We start from the raw sequence: 23979 nt of genomic DNA on the forward strand, positions 1-23979 counted from the left end.
TTCCTTCCAACAGGCAGCTCTTGCTTTCCCTGTTCATCACCGACTCTCTCCTTTTGTTCAGTGTCTTTATCAGCTTTATCTCTCTTCTGCTTCCCTCCCTCTCACCCCGTCCTCTTTTTCTTCCTGCTCTTTTATTTTTCCTCTTCCCTTCTTCCTCTGCAGGAGAAGCAGCGTATGCAGCAGAAAATAGACACCATGACAAAAGAGGTGTTCGAACTCCAGGGGACACTGCTTTGGAAAGATAAAAGCATTAGGGTATGAAGCGAAACTGGGCTTTGGCCCAAAGCTCATAGACAAGGAATAGACCAATCTAAATGTAATTTAGAGATTCCTAAAATTCGGTCCTTTGGTTATCTTTGAGCATTTATACAGAGTGAAAAATAAATTAGCAGAAGACAGAAAGTTCCCTGGGAAAACCTGATCCTATGCCTGGAAAGAACTCTTCTCTCCAGCTGACTCTGGGCCTGTAAAACGTATAAGCAGGAGCTTTCTAAGGAAGTTGTTCTTTATTTTCCCAGGATTTTTATGCAGAAACAGCCACAGGCATATAATTCAAACTCTGTGGGTAATTTGATACTCTGTACATTGTAAGAATGTGGAGCAGCAGCAGAGGATAGGGGATGGCGGAGAAGTTATTAACATCCCATAAATCTTTGGTGAATAAAAGAGGAAGAGATTAGAATCATTTTAATTACGGAAGTGGACAGGAATGTAAGATTTTGCTGGCGCTGCCAAACTGTGACGTCACCTCTAATTATATCCTCATAACTCCCCAGAGTAGGGGCCCAGATAAGGAAGAAGTTCTCAGTGCCTTTTTGCTAAGCCCTTCAGGTAGATCCCAAGTATTCTAGAGACTGAAAACATTCCTCCCAGTTCATCCCAGGTAGCCTTTTGACTGGCAACCACTTCATGGCATAGGAGCTCTGTTCTGGAGACTCACCTTGTCAGGAGAGATGGAGGAAAAGAGAGGAGGAGACCTTTGGCCTGAAGACTTGAAGTTAGCTTGTGGGTGGTGCTCGGTCCCTGAGTCGTGTCCGACTCTTTGTGACCCCATGGACTGTAGCCTGCCAGGCTCTGTCCATGGACTTCTCCAGGCAAGAATACTGGAGTGGGTTGCCATGTTCTCCACCAGGGGATCTTCCCAACCCAGGGACTGAACCCGTATCTCTTCTGTCTCCTGCACTGGCAGGCGGGTTTGTTACCACTGGCACCACCCGGGAAGCCCAAACTTTTAAAAAATGTTTGAAATCATTTAGACTCACATGCAGTTGTAAGAAATAATGCAGAGATCTTGTATGCTCTTTATCCAGTTTTCCCAAAATGTAACATCTTGTAAAACTATAGTGCAATCAGGGCGCTGATCTTGACCCAACCTAGATGGAGCACGTTTTCATGACTGTAGGAGGTCCCTCCTGTCGCTCTCGTGCAGTCATATCTACTGCCTCGGCATCACCGTCCCAGGTGCTGGCAACTGCTCTTCTCCATTTCTATAATTTGTCATCTTAAGAATGTTTTATAAATGGGATCGTACAGTATGTAACCCTTTGGAATTACATTTTTTTCACTGAGAATAATTCCCATTAAGAGTCATCCAAGGTGCTTCATGCATCAAAAGTTTGTCCCTCTTTTGCTTAAAAAAATTGTTTTGTTGTTGTTGTGGTAACATACAAAAAACATAAAATTGACCATTTAAATCATTTCTAAGTGAAGAGTTTGGTGGTATTAAGTCCATTCACATTGGAGGTTCCACAGAACCTCTTTGCATCTTGCAGAGCTGAAACTGAACTTTGTTAAACAACTACTCCCCAGGTCGTCCTCCTCCATCCCCTGGGAGCCCTCATTCTACTTTTGTTTCTATGAATTTGACTACACTGGGTACCTCATATGTGGAATCAGACAGTATTTGTCTTTTTGCGACTTGCTTATTTGAGTTAAGCGTGTGTCCTCAGGGCTCAGACGTGTCATAGCATATGTCAGAAGTCCTCCCTTTTAAGGCTGAACAATATTCCAGCGCGTGTTTGATGGACACTTGGTTGCTCCCATCTTTTTGCTGCTGTGAGTAATGCTGCTGTGAACGTGAGTTTGCAAATCTCTTCTGGTGATTTCTTTTGGGTACATACCCAGGAGGGGAATTGCTACATTATAAGGTAATTCTCTGTTTCCTTTTTTGAGGGACAGCCACACTGGGTACCCTCCCACCAGCCCTGTACAAGGCTTCCAGTCTCTCTCCATCATTGCCAACACTCTTTTTTTTTTTTTTGTAGTAGCCATCATAATGTGTGTGAGGTGGTCCTCCCTTGACTTTTTTTTTTTTAATTAGTTTATTTATCTATTTTTTAACTTTACAATATTGTATTTGTTTTACCATACATTGACATGAACCCACCATGGGTGTGCATGTTTTCCCATTCCAGAAACCCCCTCCCACCTCCCTTGACTTTTAAAAGATGCATTTTAAATATGATCTGTGACTACCTGATCTATCACGTCTCTAGCTTCACTATCAAGATTTAAATTTAGTAGCTCCATGAAGGAACATGGCCCTTATTCTCATATTAAAGTTCAGTTTTCTTTAATTCTTTCATTGACCCTAGTGGTCGTTCGTCTAGCACCAGTGTAGTTCTGAGCACCCAGTGGTCATGTATGTGTAGGATGGGTCTGCGTGGAGGGCCTGTATGTCCCTACAGCCTAGCACAAGGCTCACCCCCATTCTCACTAAAGATCTTTGTGCCTGTATGTAATTATAACCTGTTGTCCAAAAGTTCAGCCTTTCGGGCTTCTTGACACTAGAATTTGAGGTTAGGTCAGGGGTAAAGAATTATTTAAAACTCCACAAGCATGTACTTTTTACCCTAAAAAAAATCTACTGTAGGAACAATTCTGGAATACAAGCACAAGAGCAGTGATTATATGGTCAGGTAATACAGAGGATTTCAGATCCAGTGTGAATACATTTGGTCCACTTATAAGGTATTTCAGTAGTCTTCAAACTGTGTGGTAAGATGGGAGGATTTGCAGGATGTATTTTATTTTCCCACCCATAATTACGGGAAGGTGAAATTTGAAAGTCCAGAAGTAAAGATACAGTCTGCTATAAGATTGGGAAAAGGAACAAATGGCATGTCCTAGCATCTGCTAGAACTCGAGTTTCAAGTTGGTCTGTTCCTAAGGGTTTTCTCCGGTGGTGGTAATCGAGCATGTTGTGACCGTGGCCACCATGCCCGCTGTGTGTGGCGATGCGTGGCGCGACGATGCACGTGGACGCCTGTAACCCAAAGTAACCAGCCCAGCACAGAGGAAAGGCTGCCACAGATGGGACAGTGTTGCTTGGGCTTTGCTGTCCTAGTGTTACACTTACTAGTAATGTAACAGAGTGTTCATACTGGCTTGAAGTGTTAGACTAAATGCCTTGTGGTGTTAGGAATGCACTTTATTAACTTACAGGCAGACTCTCGACACATAGTATGAATGTAAATTGTTGAAAGAGGAAGCTGAATGTTCACATTGCAGTTTGGGCAAAGAAGGAATAGGACTTGTCCTGTGAACTACTTTTCCAGTAGCATCTGGGGTGACAGTAAGGGAAGATAATTGTGGCCTTCATGGGGTGACGGTACATATAGAGTATGCAAGGGCTTTGAACCAAAAAACTGGGTTCATTTTCTGGCTTTGTCACTTACTGTGATTTTGGGTAAAAAAACGTAGCCTATCAGAGGATCAATTTTCTGATCTGTGAAATGGGATAAGAAAAGTACAGGGTACATAGAGAAAAATTAAATATAAAAATATATGAGAACATTATATATCAATTTAAGGCCTGGAGCTACACAAATGGCAGCTGCCATCATCCCTTATTTACTTACTGGTTGGAAAATAGGATTACAATGATTTAGAAAGTTGTCCAGCTTTTTAGCAATGAGTGAGTAAGCAGTTGGCTCACTTCTAAAACCAAGAGGAGAGTTACCTGTTGTAGTTCAACTTCTTGCATGAATGGGAACGCTGGTAGAAAACATTAAACGTAGGAACAAATGTGCAGAGAAAGGCTTTTTCAAATAGCCCAGATGCTAGATGTCTGCATACACTGCTTAACCTGGGGGGCTTTTGAAGTCTGGGCTACTTTATGACATAGAGTAACAGTACGTCAGCATGGACCAAACGTGTTCCTGCTTCTGCTCCGCTGTCCTCGGCTCGGACAGCTGTGAGCTTTAGGCAACAACAGGGAGAATACACATGGAACCCAGGCCGGCTTTTCCTGAGCCTTCCTACATCTTCCGCACTGCAGGGTGCTGGCGCGGAGTACTCCGTTCAGCCCAGGCCAGTGGGTGGTGCTGGTATCATCCTTTTTTCCGGTGAGGAAACTGAGGCACGGGTCAGTTAATAGGTGCCAGGACTCAACGGCCTGTTTGCAAACCCATATTCTGCTACCTGTCATAAGTGGGCTGGGTTTATTTCATCAGTTTTTCACATTTTGAACATAAATCAGAAAAGCAAATAACCATTAGTTGCATTTAATTAAAAACAGATCCTTGAGAATTGAGGGGGTGGGATTAGCTATTTTTAGTTGAGTGGTATGTGAGGAATATTTTACCATATGGTGCAGAGAACAATTACTGCAGCCAGTATTTAATTAAAATGCATTGTATATATCCTGGTTATTCCAGAACCAATTTTTATTTTTTCAAAAATCAAGTATATTCTTGAATATACTAGTTAAGTTTAAGATGAAATGTGGGTTTTTGGACTACCAAATAAAAGCATACTTAGGAGGTTTGTCAGGAAAACTTTATCTTAGTAGTATTTCTTCACCTTCCTTCTCTGTTTATTTTCAGACTAAAAAGGGTTTGTTTTCTTGCCTGATGCGCTAAGCATGCTTTGCCCGATTTACACACGATTAACCACTTTCTACAAAACTTTCTTCTGAAGCTTTTAACGGCTCCTTGTCTCTGACGCTTTGTCTTCTTTGAAGCTGAATCAGGTCCTGCTCTGCTCCCTTTCAATCGCTCTCTCTCTGTGCCCTTTCTCCCGCTGCCCCGTCTAAACCAGGCCCTTGAGAAACAGAAAGAGCACGCGGGCTGCCTCAGGAGCGAGCGGGATGCGCTCCGGGAGGAGCTGGCCAACCTGAAGGCCGCGGTGGAGGCGGGAGAGGTACGTGAGCTCCTTGCGGCTTTGTTCCTCCTCCTGCCGCCCTGTCCTCTCTCCCTCCTGAATGCAGAGCGTTGTCTGCTCTCCCGTCCAGAGCCGGGGGTGTGAGTCTGTCTGCAGAGCTGGACTCCGTGTGGCTGGTGCTGACCAGGTGTCCGGCGGCAGGCGTGTTGTCCCAGGGCCGCCGTGCTGCCACCTGCTGCTTCCTTGGGGCTCTTCAGTGACACTGGGTCTCTCCCCCGCAGAAGCATGGCTTAGTCATCATCCCCGACGGCACTCCCAACGGCGACGTCCACCAGGAGCCCGCAGTCGGGGCCATCACCGTCGTGTCTCAGGAAGCCGCCCAGGTCTTGGAGTCGGCGGGGGAAGGACCGCTCGGTAAGACACTGCCGCTATGTTGACTGGGGTTCGTGTTGTCCTCCTGGACATCCAGCCTGGTCACATCCTCTCTTGGAAAACAAAAGCCAGGGCTGTCTGCCATCCTTGAGGAAGACCCCTGGGCACACTGTCTTGAGACGTCCTTGGCTTTGGGAAAGCAGCACTTGGGCCCTTGCCAGGCAGTGCGTGTTAGGGGGTAAGGCCCCTGGTCGGAAGCATGTGGGTGTGTGTATGTGGCTTTTTCACTGAAACACAACTTTCTGCGAAGAGAGAATCCGGCACATCTGTCCTGGGGAGCCAGAGGGCTGGTCGGTGGCTTCCTGAGCGTGGTCTAAGTTTCTTCTTGCCGGAGCGTCTGGTTTTCTGTTCTGCAACTCATGCCAGGATTCTGTAGCTCTTTGCCACTGCACTTCTTAAGGCAACAAACAGACGACCAAAAGTTATCAGAGGACCGTTATTCCAGAGCAGGGCTTCTGAGAGCCTCTTAACAGCTTTTTGACCAGAGAACTATTAATAGGTCTTTTGTTACTTGAGTGTTATTGACCAGAGGCATTTCAATATTCACTTACATAACAAATTGCCAGCCACCGGCGTTAGTTTCTGCAGAAATCCCCCAGTTAGTAATGTGTTAAGGGCTAAGCCACTTAACTTCGACGCTTTGAGAGCCTAATGACACTACCCTCAGGAAGATGCCCACCTGCTGTGTCCACTCAGAATCCAGTCCTAGAGGATGGCACAGGTGGGTACTGTATCATCAGCCACTTTTATATTAAAAGTGATCTTGCTTCCTTTTTTATTTTCACATATATGTTAGTTTCCTAGAAGAATGTGTATATGATAGAGGCAGCCCGCTCTCAATGAGGGAACTCTGGCAGTGTAACTGTCGGCCCTCTGATACAGCGGAAGTGGCCGCGGGCAGCTATAGGGCTTCCTCCGCCTCTTGGGGGGGCTGGAGCACTTGGCTGTGACCGTGGTTGACGGTGGGGAGCATGTCATCTGTCGGCATCCTGTCGGTCCAGGGGCCTGTTCTTCTGCGTGTCCATGCTCTCAGGCCAGGAGCGGCCCCCGTGGTCCTGCTGCGGAGCCTCTGACGAGCCCTTGACGGCCCACGTCTTAGAGCGCGCCCCCCCGCCCCCCCCACCACACACACACACAGACACACACACACACGCACGCGCGCGCACGCGCTTTGTGGGCCTTGCCTTCTCCTGGCATTACACACACACATACACACACACACACGGTTTGTGGGCTTCACCTTCTCCTGGCATTACACACACACACACACACACACACACGCTTTGTGGGCCTTGCCTTCTGGCATTACACACACACACACACACACACACACAAGCTTTGTGGGACACACACACACGTTTTATGGGCCTTGCCTTCTCCTAGCATTACACACACACACACACACACATACACACACACACACGCTTTGTGGGCCTTGCCTTCTCCTGGCATTACATACACACACAAGCTTTGTGGGACACACACGTTTTGTGGGCCTTGCCTTCTCCTGGCATTGTGTTCCTTTGTGTTCTTTGCTCCAGCATACACACACACACACACACACACACACACACACGCACACGCTTTGTGGGCCTCGCCTTCTCCTGGCATTGTGTTCCTGTGTGTTCTTTGCTCCAGCATCCCCTCTCAGGCTCATTCTCAGCCCTGTCCTCTCTCCCATAGTTTGTTTTCTCGTTCTAAGGACTTAAAAGCCTGTGGGGGTACCCTTGGCTTTCAGAGGATTGTCTCCTGGTAAAACTTGCAAATTTTTGAAACAAGGAAATGATCTTTGTACTTGCATTTGTCTTCACGTGGAAAATCACTGCTCTTAGGAGCAAACGTGGTATGCAGTGCCTGATAAACATCAACTGTGTGGAAATATGTGTTGAATCATCGAGTACTTTTCCTTTCATCATTAAAGCCTTCATGTCTTTTGATACTCAAAGCGGTAAATTATTTATCAGATGTTTGTTATTTGTGAATCTGAAGAATTATTTTAAATTGTTCATATACTACGTCATTACAAACTTTTCATTTGTTTTAGACGTAAGGCTACGAAAACTCGCTGGGGAAAAGGAAGAGCTACTATCACAGGTAAAGGCATTCTTCTCATGGGAGGGTAATCTTAATTGTAACTGACTAAATCATGTGGTAAAATGTTAGCAAATTAAAATGTACACTGGAAAACGTGCTTATTTCAGAGCTGAAGGATAAAAAGTCACATTTACCTCTTTGTTGTCTCCTAGTCTTTAAAAAAAAAAGCATAGGCCAGTTTAGGGAGTCAGCTCTGTACGGCCTGTTGTGAAGACAGAAGGTCCCTGCCCTGCCTCTTCGGGTCTGGGCCCTTTGCTGGTGGCTGCGGCGTGCACTGCCCCGTGTGCTTCTGTGTGACGCGCTCAGGTTGCTTCTTGGTTGTTCTGTTTAAGGTGGTCCTGGTGACAGCCCTCTGTGGAGCGTGGGGACTTCACCTCCCTTCATCCCCTCTCCCTGCCCAACATCTGTATTTCCCGTCCCCGCTCCCTCCCCACAAAGGGACAGTGTGATTCCAGTCGGTCTGTGTCATCAGAAGTCTGTAAACCCTGCGCAGAGCGGAACCACGGAGCGTGTTCCAGGGTTCCTTTCATCGCCTTCACATCGCCTTAGGGAAGGGAAGCCGCTCAGTCGTGTCCGACTCCTAGCGATCCCATGGACTGCAGCCCACCAGAATCCTCCGTCCATGGGATTTTCCAGGCAAGAGTACTGGAGTGGGGTGCCGTTGCCTTCTCCTCACATCGCCTTCGTTCCCCTCAAACTAGGGTTGTGCTTTGCCTTGTCACGTGCTTGGTTTCCCATGTATTGGTTTCTCATCTAGCTGCAGACTCTCCAGCAGTAGTTTGGGTCCACACTCGGTGTTGCAGATGCATCCTGTATTCACTCAGTTCCATTTTCTGGTTCCTGGCACGTCTGGCTCAGCCCTTCTGAACACGGTGGCTCACTCCCTGGGGACAGAGACGTTGCCACCCTGCTCATCATCTGAAGTTTCCTTTGCCGGTACAGCTCCAGGCTGGATCCCAGCCCGCAGCGTCTTAGGCCTCCCTCCCTCCACCTCCATTCTCTTGCTCGGGTACATCCCCCAGGAGCTTCCGGAGAACAGTTTGGGGGCAGTAAATTTTAACTTAACTTCACAGGAGTGAAAATGTCATCTTACCCCTTTATTGATTAACAGTTTGATGTGGCTATAGACTTCTTTGTTGTAATCATTTGCGTTCATCTTGTTTTTCAAAGAAATTGCTTCATTGTCTTCTGGCCTCCTTTGGCTATTGAGAATTGCAAGGACATTTTGTTTTTTTATTTTTTATCTGTGACTTGTTTTTCTTCTCTGGAAGCTTGGCCCATACTCTCCTTTCTCCCTAGTATTATGAAAGTTCAGTGATGTGGTTTGGCGTTTTGTGTGAATGCATTTATTGTTTCTCCAGGCACATTTAGCAGCATAGGTGTAGGCGTGGAATGAGCAGAGATTGCTAGATTTTACCAGGTGAAGGGACTCGAGCAGATGGGGTGCAGGCATATGCCAGAGTGATGATGGGCCTGGAGATTAAGCTGGGTAAGGAGGTTTATGGGAAACCTAGGAAGACATCAAGGCACAGTGGAGAGAAGATGCAGACAGTGGATCATAGGTGCCAGTGGGGTGGAGGGATTTTTGGAGTTGGGTGCAGAGAGAATGAACTGGAAAGATCAATAGTAGTGGTCAGAAGATGCACGGGACTGCACTGGGTAGGGCTGGCCGGTGTCTAGTGATGAGATCCAGCACAGGACAGTGGGAGCGAGTGGCCGAGGGCGGGATGGGGTAGATGGCAGGATCCTTGTTCCAGAAACTGAGGGATTCATTGTTAGAGATCCTCTGCGCAGATGGATTTTGAATTTGCCAACAATTCAGGCGGGAATAACCTTGTGGGTATGACAGTTAGGAGCTACAATGGCGACGAGCGTGCGGGGTGATGGTAGTGATGAGTATTTATAAAGAAGAGATGTGATTGGGAGCTGCCTTAGGAGTTCAGGAGGGCCAGAGGGAGGGGAGTGTGCAACAGCAAGGAGAGCAGGGGGACCCTGATCCACCCTCGGGCTCAGCAGGGGTGCAGGGCTGCCTGGCTGCAGGGGAAGCAGCCCCTTGGCGGGGAGCAGGCTGGGGTGACAGGCCATGCAGAGAGGAGGGAGGGGCTGCTGCTGCCAGAAGGGAACCAGAGTGGGCAGCACAAGGGTGGGGCTTTGGGGAAGGTTAGGAAGTGAAGACAGAGTCGGGCTCGTCCAGGGTCCTTTGGGGACGAGCACAGGGCAGGGAGGGTGAGCCTTCCTGATGGACAGGACGAGGAACGACAGGGAAGATGAGGTTAGTCCTGGCTGCCTCGAGGCGGGTGGTGTCGTGGCTGAAAGGGCAGAGCTGTCGGGAAGGATGGGTTCAGTCCTGGTGCCCAGCTCGCCCTTCTTCATGGGGGGGTGGGGGGGGGTGGGCAGACTTGGTCCAGTGCCGAGTCGTCCCTCTGACCCCTGGAGATGGAGCTAAGGATGGTCGGAGCTCTGGGCATACAGCCTCACCTTTGACCCGAGGAGGAGGGACACAGGAGGCGTGGGGAGGCCTGGGCGTGGCCCCGTGTGGCCGAGGACAGGGGCCTCTGCGTGTGCTGCCTCCTGCCTTTCTGGTGTGAATGTTGTAGGCATTTGGGAAACTCGCCTTTGATTTCTGATTTGGGGGGAAGGGGAATAGACCGCAAGGCAGATACTCTTTCTCCTGGTTTTCCATCCCTTTTCATCGTGTTTGTTCTGCTTTCTAGAAGTTCTTCTCAACTTTACCTTCTTATTTTTACTGAGTTGTATTTCTGAAGTCATTTCCAGGATGCATTTTCACTTATCTTGGACGATATTGATAGGCTGGTTGATTTGCTCCCCGTTTAATTTTTTCTGTGTAGTTTGTTTCATTCCAGATGTTCTTTTATGTAGATTAATTTAGTCTTCAGTTTAAAAGTGGAATACTAAAAAGCTGGAGGGCAGCTTGGGGGTGGGGCCCATCCGAGTTTCTGTAAAGCTTGATGTGGCTGGTTGTTGGGAACCCTCGATGTGGGTGTGCCGGACTTGTATTTTAGGCTCAGAGTTCTAAAGAGAGAGCCTCCCATCTTCTGCCTCAGGCTCCAGGCCCAGCTGTGTGCAGTGTGGAAACTGAGGGTGGACTAGAGGCCTCACCTTGCAGTTCATTTCTGTCCATCTAAGCTTATTTTCCATTCATGGGACTGCTGTCTCCAACTGGACCTTCTTTTTTCCCAATCCAAAGTCCCTCAAGTTTATCTTTTGGTTATAATTTGCATAAATGAGCTGTGTCTGTGTGCTTAGTTGTGTCCGACTCTGTGTGGCCCTACGGACTGTGGCCCACAGGCAGGAACACTGGAGAGGGTTGCTGTGTCCTCCTCCAGGGGGTCCTCCCAACCCCGGGGCTGAACCTGCATCTCTTATGTCACCTGCATTGGCAGGCAGGTTCCTTAGCACTAGCGCCCCCTGGGCACACACTGAGAATGTACAGGTGCACATCCGTGTGTTCGTTTCCAAGAGCACCATGACAAGGCACCACAGAATGGGCGGCGCGGGGCAGAAGGCAGCCTCCCAGTCTGGAGGTGAGGAAGCCAGGGTTCCGGGTCAGCAGCGTGGCTTCCTTCGGAGGCCTCTCTAGCCGGCTGGCCGCTGGGTCCCTTGGCTTGTTGACAGTGCTGTCGCCACGCGGCACTCTTCGGATTAAGGACACCAGGCATACTAGACTCAAGGCCCACCTTATTGCAGAGCCTCTGCAGTAACTTTGTTTCCAAGATAAGATCCCATTCCGAGGCACTGGGCTTTTAGGACTGTAATACACGAATTTGGGGGGACAGTTAGCAACCTGTGAAACCATCACCCCAATCAACATGGTAAAAACATGCATAACCCCCCAAGTCCCTGTGTCCCTTTGTAAACCCTTCCTCTCCCACCTCTCCCCCTCTCCAGAAATCACCAATGTACCTTTTTGTCTCTTCAGTTTGTATTTTCTGGAGTTTTTTGCACTGCATATACTTAGTTTGAAAGTCACCATTTTGCTGCATGTGTTAGCAGTATATTCGCTTCTTTGGCCAAGCAGTAATTCCATTGTCTATACATGGACCACTACTGGCTCTATCCTTCTGTTGATGGACATTTCAACAGTTTCTTGTTTGGGGCTATTAATGAATAATGCTGCTATAAATGGCCTTTATTTTGGGTAAAATAAGGTAAATTTTGTAGCCAAACTCAAAAATGTATTTCAATTATTTCTGTATACAGCTTTCTAGATAATATTTAACCTCTCAGATTAGAACAAGAAACATCTATCTGCCCCTGGATTTTCCATTTTTAACAAAAATTTAAAAATACCCAAAGATGTGCTTTTCTACAGATGAACACAAATAGTGAAATATGGCTGTTTTTATGGCTAGTCTCACTAGGACCCCTGGTCCTGGAGCTCGCTCCTTTTGATCACTTGTTCACAGCTGACCTCCAGCACCTGAGCACGGTGAAGAGGGTCTCTGCGTGAATGATCTGTGGCCTTATTCTAAGGTGTGGCCGCAGGGCCAAGCATCTGCTTCATTTGAGAGGCTGGATCTCACTGATGAGCCTTCCTCTTCAGATTAGAAAACTGAAGCTGCAGTTGGAGGAGGAGCGGCAGAAGTGCTCCAGGAGCGACGGCACAGCGGGCGACCTGGCGGAGCTACAGAATGGCTCGGACCTGCAGCTCATCGAGATGCAGAGTGAGGCTGGGCCGGCACGCTCCCCTGGGGTGGGGTTGTGGCGGGCTGCTCGAGCCTGTGGTTCCAAAGATTAGCCCTCAGGTGGACCAGAAAAGCTGCCCACTCAGTCATGGACTGAAGAGCCTGCTTCTAGCTGGTGCGCTTCCTGGGTCGTGCTCTCCCTTTCTGGGTGACATGATTTCTAGAACATCTTGCAGCTGGTGACATCATGACACTGTCCTTTTTCACATTCCTGTGTCATCTGTAAGCATCCTTCCTACTGATAAGTTTTTCTGGGGAGTTTATCTTAGATGATTAGAGGGATATATTCGGAACTAACTCACACCACTGCAAGAGTGGTTTCAGAATCTTCCCAGAAATAGTCTTAACTTTATTAGATGGAATTTAAAACAGGCCACAAAGCAAGCCTGTTCAGTTTACCTAAATTCAGTTTTCCTGCCTTTCTGTTTTTGACCCCATATTACTGAATATTGTAAAACAAACCCCTACTGTATTCACAGTATTCCACAGTAGGGAGCCATTTGTATATGGAGAATGTATAATCCACACTGGGGAGACTTTTGTTTTTCCAATTTGAATAAGGCATTTCTGATAACTTATTTTAAAATACTGGTTACTCCATGACCTTTTCATCTACATATTCTGGGTGAGGCAACATAGGCCTTTTTGGACAAAGGCTTAATTAGAACTAACTTACTACCATTAATGTTTGTTTTTGTTAAATTTGGATTGCTGGAGGGAATTTTTCTCCCCAAGCATTTCTAAACTTCGTTTTAAATAGTTTGCTTTTAGGTCAGATATACAATTTCCAGCTCTATCCGTAACGCATTATCATAACATACTACTGAAAAGCTTCTATTTCAGTAAATATTAAGCATACATTATGTGCAGAGCACTTAGCTGGAAACAGAAGTAGATTCAAGAAGCTGAGACATACCAGTGGACCTCTGTTGTCCTATGTTCTATATATAACGTTAGGAAAACATGATAAATGTCTTAAGAGTGCAAAAAAAATGCAACTAAGGAAGAATCTATAGTTAACTATAGAGGGTCATGAAGAAGGTGAAAACTGAGGAACTTAATGGCTGGTTAGACTTAGAGATCAGGGGTGGGGAGAAGGAGCACTGGTGTGGAGAGCAGGGTGCCTGGGGCGTCAGGAAGGCTGGAGGCTACAGGGAGGTGGGCGGGGGCCCTGCTGTGCTCACAGTAGGGCTCCTTGCTTAAAGCTCTACCTGCACACATCAGCATTTCTTCTAGATGCTGTAGTAACGAGTGCCAGAGCTTCCCGCAGCATAGACGTGCCAGGACCAGGGTGAAGGGAGCTGCTGCTGTTGCCTGTGTGCTTTTCACTGCACAGCCCTCTCCTGGGCAGCAGGGGGCCTCACTGCCTCTCATCACACCTGCATCTCTGCAAGCACTTTATTATCCTCTTCTCTTCTAGGAGACGCCAACAGACAAATTAGTGAATACAAGTTTAAGCTGTCAAAAGCAGAACAGGATATAACCACCTTGGAGCAAAGTGTAAGTCCTTCCTGTGTATGGTACCAAGTGATTTCAATCCCCCTGACAACACATCTGCTTCGTGCATCTCAGTGGCTAACCCCGTGAGTGCCTAGGTTTCTTTGAACTGTCTCTGCAGTTGGATCTCTAGAAAAGCTCCATATTAAAGTGGAGAAGCCAGCAGAGAACTTCAGCCTTCTCTATGAAGGAAGACTGAAGCTATCTATACTTCCATTTCTTGGAGCCAGTTCAAGATGGTACTTTATCATATATTCCCTTCTTGTGCATTTCAGAAAGCCTAAAAGACTTCTCCATTCGGGGAGTCTCCTCCTGCGATGTTACTGTGGCTCTTAAACAATATAGTCGTCATAAAACTGAACATGGGAAACTGGCCCTGTAATGACTGCATAGCTCATCCTCTCAAGGGATGACAGTTCTTGATTTATAAATAGCAGTTGGATTCTGAGAGGACCTCTGACTCACCCTGAGGGGGCTTGTTAGCATTGGTTTACTTGGAATCTGTCATGACATCATGTTTCCATCTTGGCTGCAAAAAAACTGGTGGCTCCTAGTGCCAGACCCTGAGGACTGTGTTCTCGTATTTACAGATCAACCGCCTGGAGGGGCAGGTACTGAGATATAAAACCGCTGCTGAGAATGCAGAAAAAGTCGAGGATGAACTGAAAGCAGAAAAGAGGAAGCTACAAAGAGAGGTACTTACTTTATTATGCTTCTTGAAATACGTTCCTAAAAAGAAAAACTCCTTTGGAAATATATTCTTTGCTGTGTAAGGAATTTCAGCCTGGCTGCAATCTTAAGTGACACAGCAGTGTGGAATCATTTACTTTGTGTTGGTTTCTGACCTGCATGGGGACAGCCATTTACTTTTATGTTTTGCTCAGATAGTGAGAAAAAGGGTTTGTTTTAGATGAGGTCTATGTCTCTGTCTGTGTGCCTCTTCTCTCAGCACCACTGGTTCACACCTCTGGCTGGCTGAAAAGAGAAAAAGTGACTGTTGGGTCCCATGTAAGACCACCCCGCCTGCCAGAGAGCGCACAGGAAAGCCATGCCGGGCTGTTTCTGACCATGAGAAGTGATGCTCTCTTCCTGTTTCCAGCTCCGAACAGCACTGGACAAGATCGAGGAGATGGAGATGACCAACAGCCACCTGGCCAAGCGGCTAGAGAAGATGAAGGCCAACAGGACGGCACTGCTGGCCCAGCAGTAGGGAGGCCCGCCCCGAGGCGCTGACCTTCGTCCACTGGCTCAGACCCCTTTCAGGACTGGTTGAGCTTTGTCGTTCAGATAGCCACCTTTGTATTTTATAATTTATGAGAGAATGAAACAGGTTTGAATCTTCATGAATGAACACTTTGTGTGTAGTTTGATTCTAGACTAAGAACTAGTCCATGCCGTTATTTTTTATTTCCGTAATTTTAGAATCGCGTTTACTCACCGTTTTTCCCCAGCTGCCTCAGTGACTGGGCCCGGCTCTGGAGGACAGCGGCTCAGCGCCCACTGAGATCCTTCCTGGAGACTCAGAAACACAAGTGCCTTCTCCACGGTGCAATTCAGACTACAGTGATCTCCAGGGGCCAAGAGACATTTATCCTTAGTATCAGGTAGCATTTATATTTAGTGAAGAAACAAGTTCACAGGTGGGAAATATATGTTTCACTCAAATTTGTATGTTTGGAGGAAAAAGCCTTTTTTTGTAAGATATTTAAATTTATATAAGAAAATGTGAGAAAAGGATATGGGGAGTGTATATAACACTTGTTTTATTGCATGGGGCAGGGGCGCCCAGGGCCTGTTGCTCTTAAAGTAAGAGCAGGGTCCTTAGTCTTCACATCAGCTGTGCTGTATCTTGTAAAGTATTTCATCTGCTGCTTATTTGTGGAATGAAACCTCAGACCAGCCCGCTGGAGGAGGAGGGAGGGGCAGGCAGGCCAGGCAGGCGGAGGTCGGCCTGAAGAGTCTATTCAACACACCCTTTTGCTGACTACAATTGGCTACTGACACATTCGTTCTGTTAAGAGGAGCCTTTAAAACAAATCATGGCAGTCACGCCCCTCCTAGCTCACACCCCTCTTCTCTCCTTAAGGAAAAATAATCTGAAATACAGAATTTAAGAACTTTGGTTTCATCTTTAAAGGTACCCAGTTCAAGAGGATTTTGCTGTGGAGTGTGTAGCCATGTTGCAGTATTTGTGATTTCTGTTGTTCTCAGAATCGAGGTGGTTTTATGGAAATGATTATTGTATCTTCAACATGTTTACACAAAAAATACAGGGGAAGTCTAATGAATTAAGGCCACATAAGATAAAATTAGACATGAAACTAGATAATAAAGTTAACTTAAATATGAATAAAATCTCTAATAATTCTTCTCTTCTTTAGAATCATTATCTATCTCTGTTTTAAAAATATGGAAACCAGTGTCCTGAATTGAGGTGATTTCCTGTAAGTTTTCTTTCAGGTGGTGCGTGGGAGTGGGCGGTGGTGAGGCATGTTCTGGGATGCCGATTTATCCTAGAATCCCATACCTGGAATCGACATACTGTGTGGTCCAGCTTGAGGCCTTGGGAGTCCCTTTTCCTCTCCACCCGTCGTCACTCAGCCTGTGCTTCTCCCAGAGCTGTCTGTCCTTGTCCCTGCCTCTTCCAAATGGAATGGCTCCACTTCTCATAAGATAAGATTCTTCTGTTCTTTTCCACAGAAGTTTCTTCATTGAGCCTTGTGAGCTGGACTTTACCTCCAGACTACAGGCATTCTTCCTCCCGGTGCTGACTGCACATTTCTTTAATGCAGGCTGATATTAAGGTAGCTTATTTTTAATGGCACTGATAATTCAAGTTTGTATTTTTATAACACCCTTCAAAGAAGAATGCCTAGAAATGCCTTTATCATATGCTGGTATTATTGATAGCTATTAAGAAAGTAGGCTAACTTAAAAACTCATGCCTGTTATGGATTGCATAAGGACTGTTCAACTTTTTTTTTTTACTAAGACTCATCGGTTATTAAAGGTACTAATAGATTGGCCATGTAGAAAGCTGAACTGACAATGCCATCAGAGTCTCTTATAGGTTCAGGTGCCTTTTAAAACCATAACAAACATAATGTCTATCACCTGATATTAGAAATTCATCAGAATATAAAAAAATCAATGCATGATCTATATAAAATTTTCAAGGCCATTTAGACTTCTTACCAGATGTCCAGGAGGCTTTCAAACTACTTTTGGGAGTCTTCAACACAATCAGGTATACACTAGGTGAAAATGGATCTAGGAAAATTTCATTTGTAATGAAATTAAATAAATCATGCTCAGGACAAATTTGGCTATTTATTTATAGTCAGTCTGCCACACATGAAGCAGTGCTCCTAGCGAGAAGGCGTATGTGAGGTGAAAGTTCCACCTACCGACATCAGGACACAGAAGGAAGAGCAAACCGTCCCCGAGTCCCCAGACGACCACAGTCAGCACCTCTCAAAGACTTTGTACAGGTCAGGCAGGTTTGCAAGCTGCAGGATGTTTCCATCTTCTGTGAAGTGTTTTGGAGGCAGCAGGTGTGAGCGGAAGGCTTTATAGATGACGTGCTCCACAGTCCACTTCCAGGGGTTTGCGGTAGAGCCGGGCACTTCACTCTGGAAGAGACGAGGAAGAGTCCACATCCCAGGGTACACTGGGCCTGGGGGGTTGTGGTGGCTTCTAATGGAGCTGTGTGACCTCATCCTGAGAAGTCTCTTTTCTAGGCCAGCCTCTCAGGGATCCTGCAGGCCTGAGCTGTTTCCATTCAGGGACAGTGTTCACTGTAGCAGCGTCTAAAATAATGTCTCCTCCTGACTGTGGTGCCTAAATGGCAGCAGTAGGAAGTACATTCCAAAATCACAGGCTCTGGGAGCCTCTGAACACACCCTGAAACTGGAGCACAGCATGTCATCTCAGAGGACGGGGTGCGATCACCAAGACGGTTATGTGTATAAAGTGACTATGTGTCCATCTGACACCACAGGCAGACCTTGTAGTATTGCACTTGGCAGACTGTTGTGGTTTTTAAACACAAATTGAAGGTTTCTGGCAACCTTGCACCAAATCTATTGCTGGCACCTCTGCAACAGCATTTTTAAATGTGGGTATATATATTGGCTTTAAGACACAATGCTATATTGCACTTAACAGATCACAGGACAGTGTAAACGTAACATTTTATATGCACTGGAAAACCCCCAAATTTGTGCAGCTCGCTTTCCTGCAGTGCTCTGAAACAGAACTTGCAAGATATCTAAGGTGTGCCTGTGTTTCAGTCACCTCTCCTCACCCAAACAAACCCTCTGAAACAGTTGTGGGTTGAAAAGCGCTGCCATCTGACGTAGAAACATGAAGAACCCAGGGACCTACCTTAAGAAGAGCTGGGAACCTGACCCATTACAGCCACGTCCGTCTGGCACAGCAGTGTCAGAGGCAGAGTGAGGCACAAGCCAAGAGAGACAGGGGAGGCCGACGAGGACGGGAAGGCTGTGGCCACACACTTCCAGGCCCACAATGAGAGACATGGACCCCCGGGCCCTGGAAACCAGCTGTTTCTCACTACAGTGGCTTGTTTGTACATCTGACAGTGAGATCACTCTAGAGGTACCTGCTAGTAGTATTTCAGAAGGAGATAAAATTCGTAAGAGCTGACCACTGTGTTAAAGCTGATGTGCCTTGGATCATAGGAGTTTAGAGAGGGGCAGGCTCGTGTGAGGGCCCATCCCAGTTCTGGAGCCCCCACGTGTATCACCCTCATACCTGCTGGCCTGAAAGGGTGGACTCTGCAGACACGTACTGCTTCCGGATGGAGTAAAACATCGCACATTCTCTACTCAGGCTTTCAAAACATTCCTTTTCTTCATCCCAGTTCACCTAGTCCAAAGAGAATTCAATACGTCAACATATGTACATGCTTTAAACACATTTCATTTCTAAATGGAGATAACAGACGACTTAAAAAGTACACGTGACTTTTAGGCATTAAAGCTGTAGACTAGAACTGCTGGGGTGGGGGGGATGAGAGGGGCCTTAGCCTCATTACCCTTTTCCTCCTCCTCATCACAGATGATGGTGGAGCTGCAAGCCCACACCCTCCTGCCCCCCAACCCTCATCCCCCCACAGGACTGTCAGCAGGACGAGCTCCATCACTTGCCTCAGTGGCCAGTCGGAGGATGAAGATAGGCAGACCCTCCAGCGGGGGGACATAGTTGTCAAGCAGAAGGGGTAATCCAACCAGGTTCCCTTCCTGGAGGAGGGAGATAAGAAATCATGCTGTTACAGTTTAAACAAATTCCATCTCCCTGGTGCTTGCTCCAGGTCCTGTCCTCAGACTTGCTATGCTGGGCGACCAGGTTGGGCCCTGGGAGCAGCAGAGCCAAATGCTTAGAGAGCCTTCTCTGCGGGCACAGAGCCGAACCACCTTCTCTTTAGTCTGCTCACCAACTGAACAGCAAACCAAGTCCCAGAGGTCAAGGGGGACTTACAAGGGAGACAAAAACGGCCATCACCCACCTCATCAATCTCCAGAGAGTAGTAGTCTGCAAGCATCTCAGCCTTCTTTTTCAGAAACTCGACAATGTACTCGGCAAGTCCTTCCTTGGGACCATCCTCCTCTGTCCAGCCACTCTCGGGACTGTCTAAGGCGAGCATGGCCAGGTCAAAGAGCGGTGCTGGCTCCTAGGAAGGAGCAAGAACATTAGGAGTGAGCGTTAACAGGGCTTCCAAACACTGCCTGAATTCCCACAAGACCTCAGCAGGTGAGCAGCCACAAATCTAGCACTCATTCCTCAATTCCCCCAAAGAAAACACTTGAAAATCTACAAAAGAGAGTTGTCCTCCTCACCAACGGCCATTGCAACAGAGAAGGCGGCACCGACACAAAGACCTGCTGAAAAGCTGGGAAAAGCAAAGCCGAGAAAGCACTTCCTTCTGTGTAGCTTTAAAGACCTCACTTTCGTATTTCTAGAAACTCACGAGGCCGACCCTTCATTTCTTCCTACCGCCTTCCTAAAGCAAGGCGGAGGCAAAGTACGTTAAATCAAATGACACTCAGGTAAATCATCTGATTAGGAAGGAGACTGAAATCTACTGTGAAAAATAAGATGCCTACATTTTCATCCATTTCTCCCCTTTGAACATTGTTACTGTTGTCATATTAATACATTTTACTTTTATATGTTATAAACCCACAGTATACTGTTCTTACTTTTCCATAATTAACAAAAAGACCTAACTATCCTAGATATTTATGCCCTCGGTAACAGAGCTGTCAAATACATGAAGAATAAAACAGAACTGTGAAGAGAAACATACACAGTTACACGGAGGCTTCCATATCCTTTTCCCAATAACTGACAGAACCAGTGGACAGAAAATCAGTATATACAAGATCTCAGTGTCACCGACCATTTGAGACACCTGCCATTTGTGGGACATTCTACCCAACAAGACCAGAACACAAATTCTTTTCAAATGCACATGGAATATTACCAACACTGATTATACTCTGGGCCATAAAACAAGTCTCAATAAGTGTAAAAGGATTCAAATATGTTCTCTGCAAAAATGGAAATCAATACTTGATCTCTGAGAAAACTCCCAAGTAATTAGAGACTAAATAATATACTTCTAAATAATGTGAGGGTCAAAAAAAGTCAAAAGGAAAGTTAGTATTCTCAACTGGATGAAAATGAAAACTTATCCAAATGTGTGGGATGCTGCTAAAGCAGCACTTGGGAAAATTTTACAGTACTTTAGGTAGAAGAAAGGAAGTAAGAAAGATGAGAGCAGGTATCAGTGAAACTGAAATCAGAAAAACAACAGAAGAATCAATGAAACCAAAGTCAGTTCTTTGGGTCCAGATTGACAAACCTCAGTCACACTGGTAACTTAAAAAGAAGACATAAATTACCAATACTAGGAATGAGAGAGGTTACATCACTACAGATGTACAGACATTAGGAGAATTAAAAAGATTAGGAACTTTATGCCAATAAATTTGGAAACGTAAATGGGCAAGTATTTTTAAAGTAAACTTAATACAAAGGCCCCTCAAAGCTAACATGAATAGCTCTATATCACTAAAAATTTTACTTAAAAATCTTCCTATGAGGAAATCTCCAGGCCCAGATGGCTTCAACTGATGAATTCTACCAAACATTTAAAGCATAAACAATTGTAAACAAACTCTTTCGGAAGATGGAATAACTATTTCCCAACTCATTCCGTGAAGCCAGTATTTGATACCAAAACCAGACAAATACAAGAAAACTACAAACCAGTAGGACGTCCCAGGTGCCACTAGGGGTAAAGAATCCACCTTCCAATGCAGGAGACGCAAGAGATATGGGTTCGATGCCTGGATTGGGAAGATCCCCTGGAGAAGGGAATGGCAACCCACTCCAGTATGCCTGTCTGGGGAAGCCCATGGACAGAGGAGCCTGGCGGGCTACAGTCCACGGGGTCACGAAGAATCGGGTGCGACTGAGCACTAGCCCCCAAACTAGTATCATGAATACAGATGTTAAGAGTTGTAAACAAATTATGACAAGTCAACCCCAGTAAACTATAAAAAGGGTAATATATCATATACAAGCAAGGCTTATCCCAGGAATGCAAGACTGGTTTAAAATATGAAAACCAATGTAATTCACTATATTAAACTTAAAAAAAGGAAAACTATACAATTATCTGAACAGATACAGAGGAGGTATCTGAAAAAAATTCAGCCTCCCTTCCTGAATAAAAACCTGACAAGGAATAGAAGGGAATTTCCTCAACCACCCTAAGGGCCATCTACAGAAAACCTACATACTTCATGGTCAGACTGAATGCTTCTCCCAAGATTAAAAATAAGAGGAGTATTTCCCTTCTCACCACTTCTGTTCAGCCTGTACTTAGGTTCTTGCCGGTGCAACCAAGCAAGAGAAAGAAAAGGCATCTGGGTTGGAGAGGAAGGAATAAAACTGTCTTTATTCACAGATGCTATGATCATATACCTAGAAAATCTGCTGGAATCAATAAAAAAGTTACAGCTAATAAGTGAGTTTAACAAGGTTACAAGACAGAATTACCAAAACCTTTGTACTCCTATATAATAGCAACAAACAATTGACAATTTTTTTAAATGCCTTTTACAATAGTATCCAAAAAATGTGACTACTAAGAAATATATTGAGAGATTTTTCTCCCCAAATTGATCTATATAGTATAGGCTCAACACAATCCAAATAAAAATTCGAGAGGGCTTTTCTGTATGTCAGATGTAAAAAGAAGATACAAAACTACATGGATAGTATGATTTTTTACTTCTAAATTAAAATTAGGCAATCAATGACAAGGTTTTGAAAGAAATGGACTAAAATTGTTAGTTGAGGTTGTATCTGGGTCGTGGGCTTTAGAAAATGTTTATTTCTGCTTCTGTCAAGTTTTAAGTAGATATGTACTAGTCTCTATAATAAAAAACATTTAAGTTGGCTACCAAATGACTGTTCTGCTTTGTATAAAACTATTATAAGAAAAAAAAAACTATTATAAGGATACTTCCATATGCAAGTCATACATAAACTATTCTAATCACATTTAGAAACATTTAATATACAACAAATAAGATAACAGGGTAGGGCTGTTTTCAGAAATAGCTGTTGAAGTCTCAGAAATGAGAAGCAGGAAATAAACTTACCGATAACCTCAGAACACCAAAATTGGCAAAATCATAAATGAGAATCTGGTAGAACAGTTCTTCACTGAAAATAAAAATGAAGTGACTTTAATTTAAGGAAAAGCAGAATCTGTGCTTGAGAGCCAGGGGCAGGGACAAAATGGGAGAGAGAAGCCGAGACATGGGGGGATGAAGATGCACTGCCTCATGGCCTAACAGTCCTGGGACCTGCACCACCAGCGCGGCGGCCTCCGCACACGGTCAGAGCCCTGAGACCGTCTGCCCTGTCATCGCCCACACTCTGCCCCCACCTTTCTGGCGCTGTAAAAGGTTCTGACACCCAGGGGTGACAAAGTTAAGGAGTGTTTGCTCACTTTGCCCCACTGGCAAAGAACTGTATAAGCCATTTCTTTTACAACCCACCATCTAGAAATATGGGCTGTACGGGAGGGCAGGGGACTCTCCGTGTAGTCAGCAGTGGACAGACTCGGGCTACGTGGGGGATGGTTTAGGCAGCTGTAAAGTGTACAATATACTGAACCACCTGCAGAAACACAGAATTGAAATAACTGTACTCTACAGTTATGAAAAACATTTGCACCACACAGGTCTTGTTTAAAGACCTGGTTATCAGAGCAGACAGCACGGCAGCAGGGACACCGAGGCACCCGGAGGGCCGCTGGCTGCTCCCGGGTCAGCGTCAATCAGTGGGGAGGGAAAAGGCCAAGTCTAAAACCCCTGCTCTCACCCGGTTCACATGCTCGCTGGGAAACTGTTCACATTTATTAGCAGCTAGGATTCTAGGACTGGCCTAAGTTTGTAATCATGAAATGAAAGAACCTAACAATTGTGATTTGGGATCTTGGAAATCATGCAGTTAGATTTCCTGGCAAAGAAAAAACAAAGGGAGCAGGATCCCCAGTAACCAGTAAGAGCTCCCTGGGCGAGCCCATGGCTTCTCAAGAAAGACAGTGGCCCTGAGCTGAGCTCACTAAGAGGGTTTCCAAGCCTAGGAGGAAGGAGTCACCAACACCCAAAGATGGGGTGCCCCGGCAGTAAGCTCCCGGCAGGGCAGTTCTAGCTCAGGGAGATCACGTGGGGTTCTATTTCGTGTACCCACCGTACGGTACAGTGGCGGCCACCCCACTCACAGGGCCAAGCAGCGCTCCAAGGCTTCAGCAGGACAGAGTCCCACGATGGCCAAACGACAGCACCTTCCCCACTGAACTACCGATTCAAGATCCTATTTAACAGAGGCTCTAGACTCAACAGGAGCTCATCCGCCCCTGGAAACCATAAATGTCACTGGCTACGTGCTGGGCAAAGGGCACTGCTGAGTTGGCCCATCCTGTGCTCATGGACCCCACTGGCTCTTCGGGGCTAGGATAGGCCCTGGCTGCATCCCAAAGATGAAAGAAGGTGTCAGGTCCTCTCGCCTTCCCCCTGCCTCCCTTCCCTGCCCTGGAGGC

The 23979-nt window shown here is 46.1% G+C and overlaps 2 protein-coding genes and 1 long non-coding RNA gene across 51 annotated transcripts in view; 1 reads left to right on the forward strand and 2 right to left on the reverse strand.

The window, feature by feature from the left end:
- The window catches only part of LRRFIP2 (LRR binding FLII interacting protein 2), a 116932-nt gene extending 100745 nt beyond the window's left edge, over window positions 1-16187 (forward strand). For 16 of the 32 annotated variants that reach the window (XM_081527296.1, XM_081527279.1, XM_081527278.1 and 13 more), the window contains 8 exons: window positions 163-255; window positions 5041-5142; window positions 5385-5517; window positions 7580-7629; window positions 12194-12314; window positions 13756-13835; window positions 14423-14527; window positions 14932-16187. In XM_081527296.1, the coding sequence (XP_081383422.1) occupies window positions 163-255; window positions 5041-5142; window positions 5385-5517; window positions 7580-7629; window positions 12194-12314; window positions 13756-13835; window positions 14423-14527; window positions 14932-15042 (795 nt within the window). In that variant the 3' untranslated portion in view covers window positions 15043-16187. Of the gene's footprint in view, window positions 1-162; window positions 256-5040; window positions 5143-5384; window positions 5518-7579; window positions 7630-12193; window positions 12558-13755; window positions 13836-14422; window positions 14528-14931 lie in introns of all 32 variants that reach the window. The other 16 variants (XM_081527301.1, XM_081527302.1, XM_081527289.1 and 13 more) reach the window with 4 other exon arrangements.
- LOC145520587 (uncharacterized) lies at window positions 9483-13762 on the reverse strand. Its single transcript, XR_014064613.1, has 2 exons — window positions 13547-13762; window positions 9483-11399 (listed from the first exon to the last, which is right to left on the reverse strand). It is a non-coding gene; the product is annotated as an uncharacterized LOC145520587 (long non-coding RNA).
- A 956-nt stretch (window positions 16188-17143) lies between the features above and the next one.
- Window positions 17144-23979, reverse strand: part of MLH1 (mutL homolog 1) — a 185518-nt gene continuing 178682 nt past the window's right edge. For 15 of the 18 annotated variants that reach the window (XM_081527275.1, XM_081527273.1, XM_081527269.1 and 12 more), the window contains 5 exons: window positions 22532-22595; window positions 19363-19527; window positions 19004-19096; window positions 18609-18722; window positions 17144-17464 (listed from right to left, as the gene is read on the reverse strand). In XM_081527275.1, the coding sequence (XP_081383401.1) occupies window positions 17297-17464; window positions 18609-18722; window positions 19004-19096; window positions 19363-19527; window positions 22532-22595 (604 nt within the window). In that variant the 3' untranslated portion in view covers window positions 17144-17296. The remainder of the gene's footprint in view (window positions 17465-18608; window positions 18723-19003; window positions 19097-19362; window positions 19528-22531; window positions 22596-23979) is intronic. The other 3 variants (XM_081527261.1, XM_081527259.1, XM_081527262.1) reach the window with 3 other exon arrangements.

The sequence above is a fragment of the Giraffa tippelskirchi genome, chromosome 9 (genome assembly GCF_054371585.1).
Source record: "Giraffa tippelskirchi isolate mGirTip1 chromosome 9, T2T-mGirTip1v1.2.pri, whole genome shotgun sequence".
Lineage (NCBI taxonomy): Eukaryota > Metazoa > Chordata > Mammalia > Artiodactyla > Giraffidae > Giraffa > Giraffa tippelskirchi.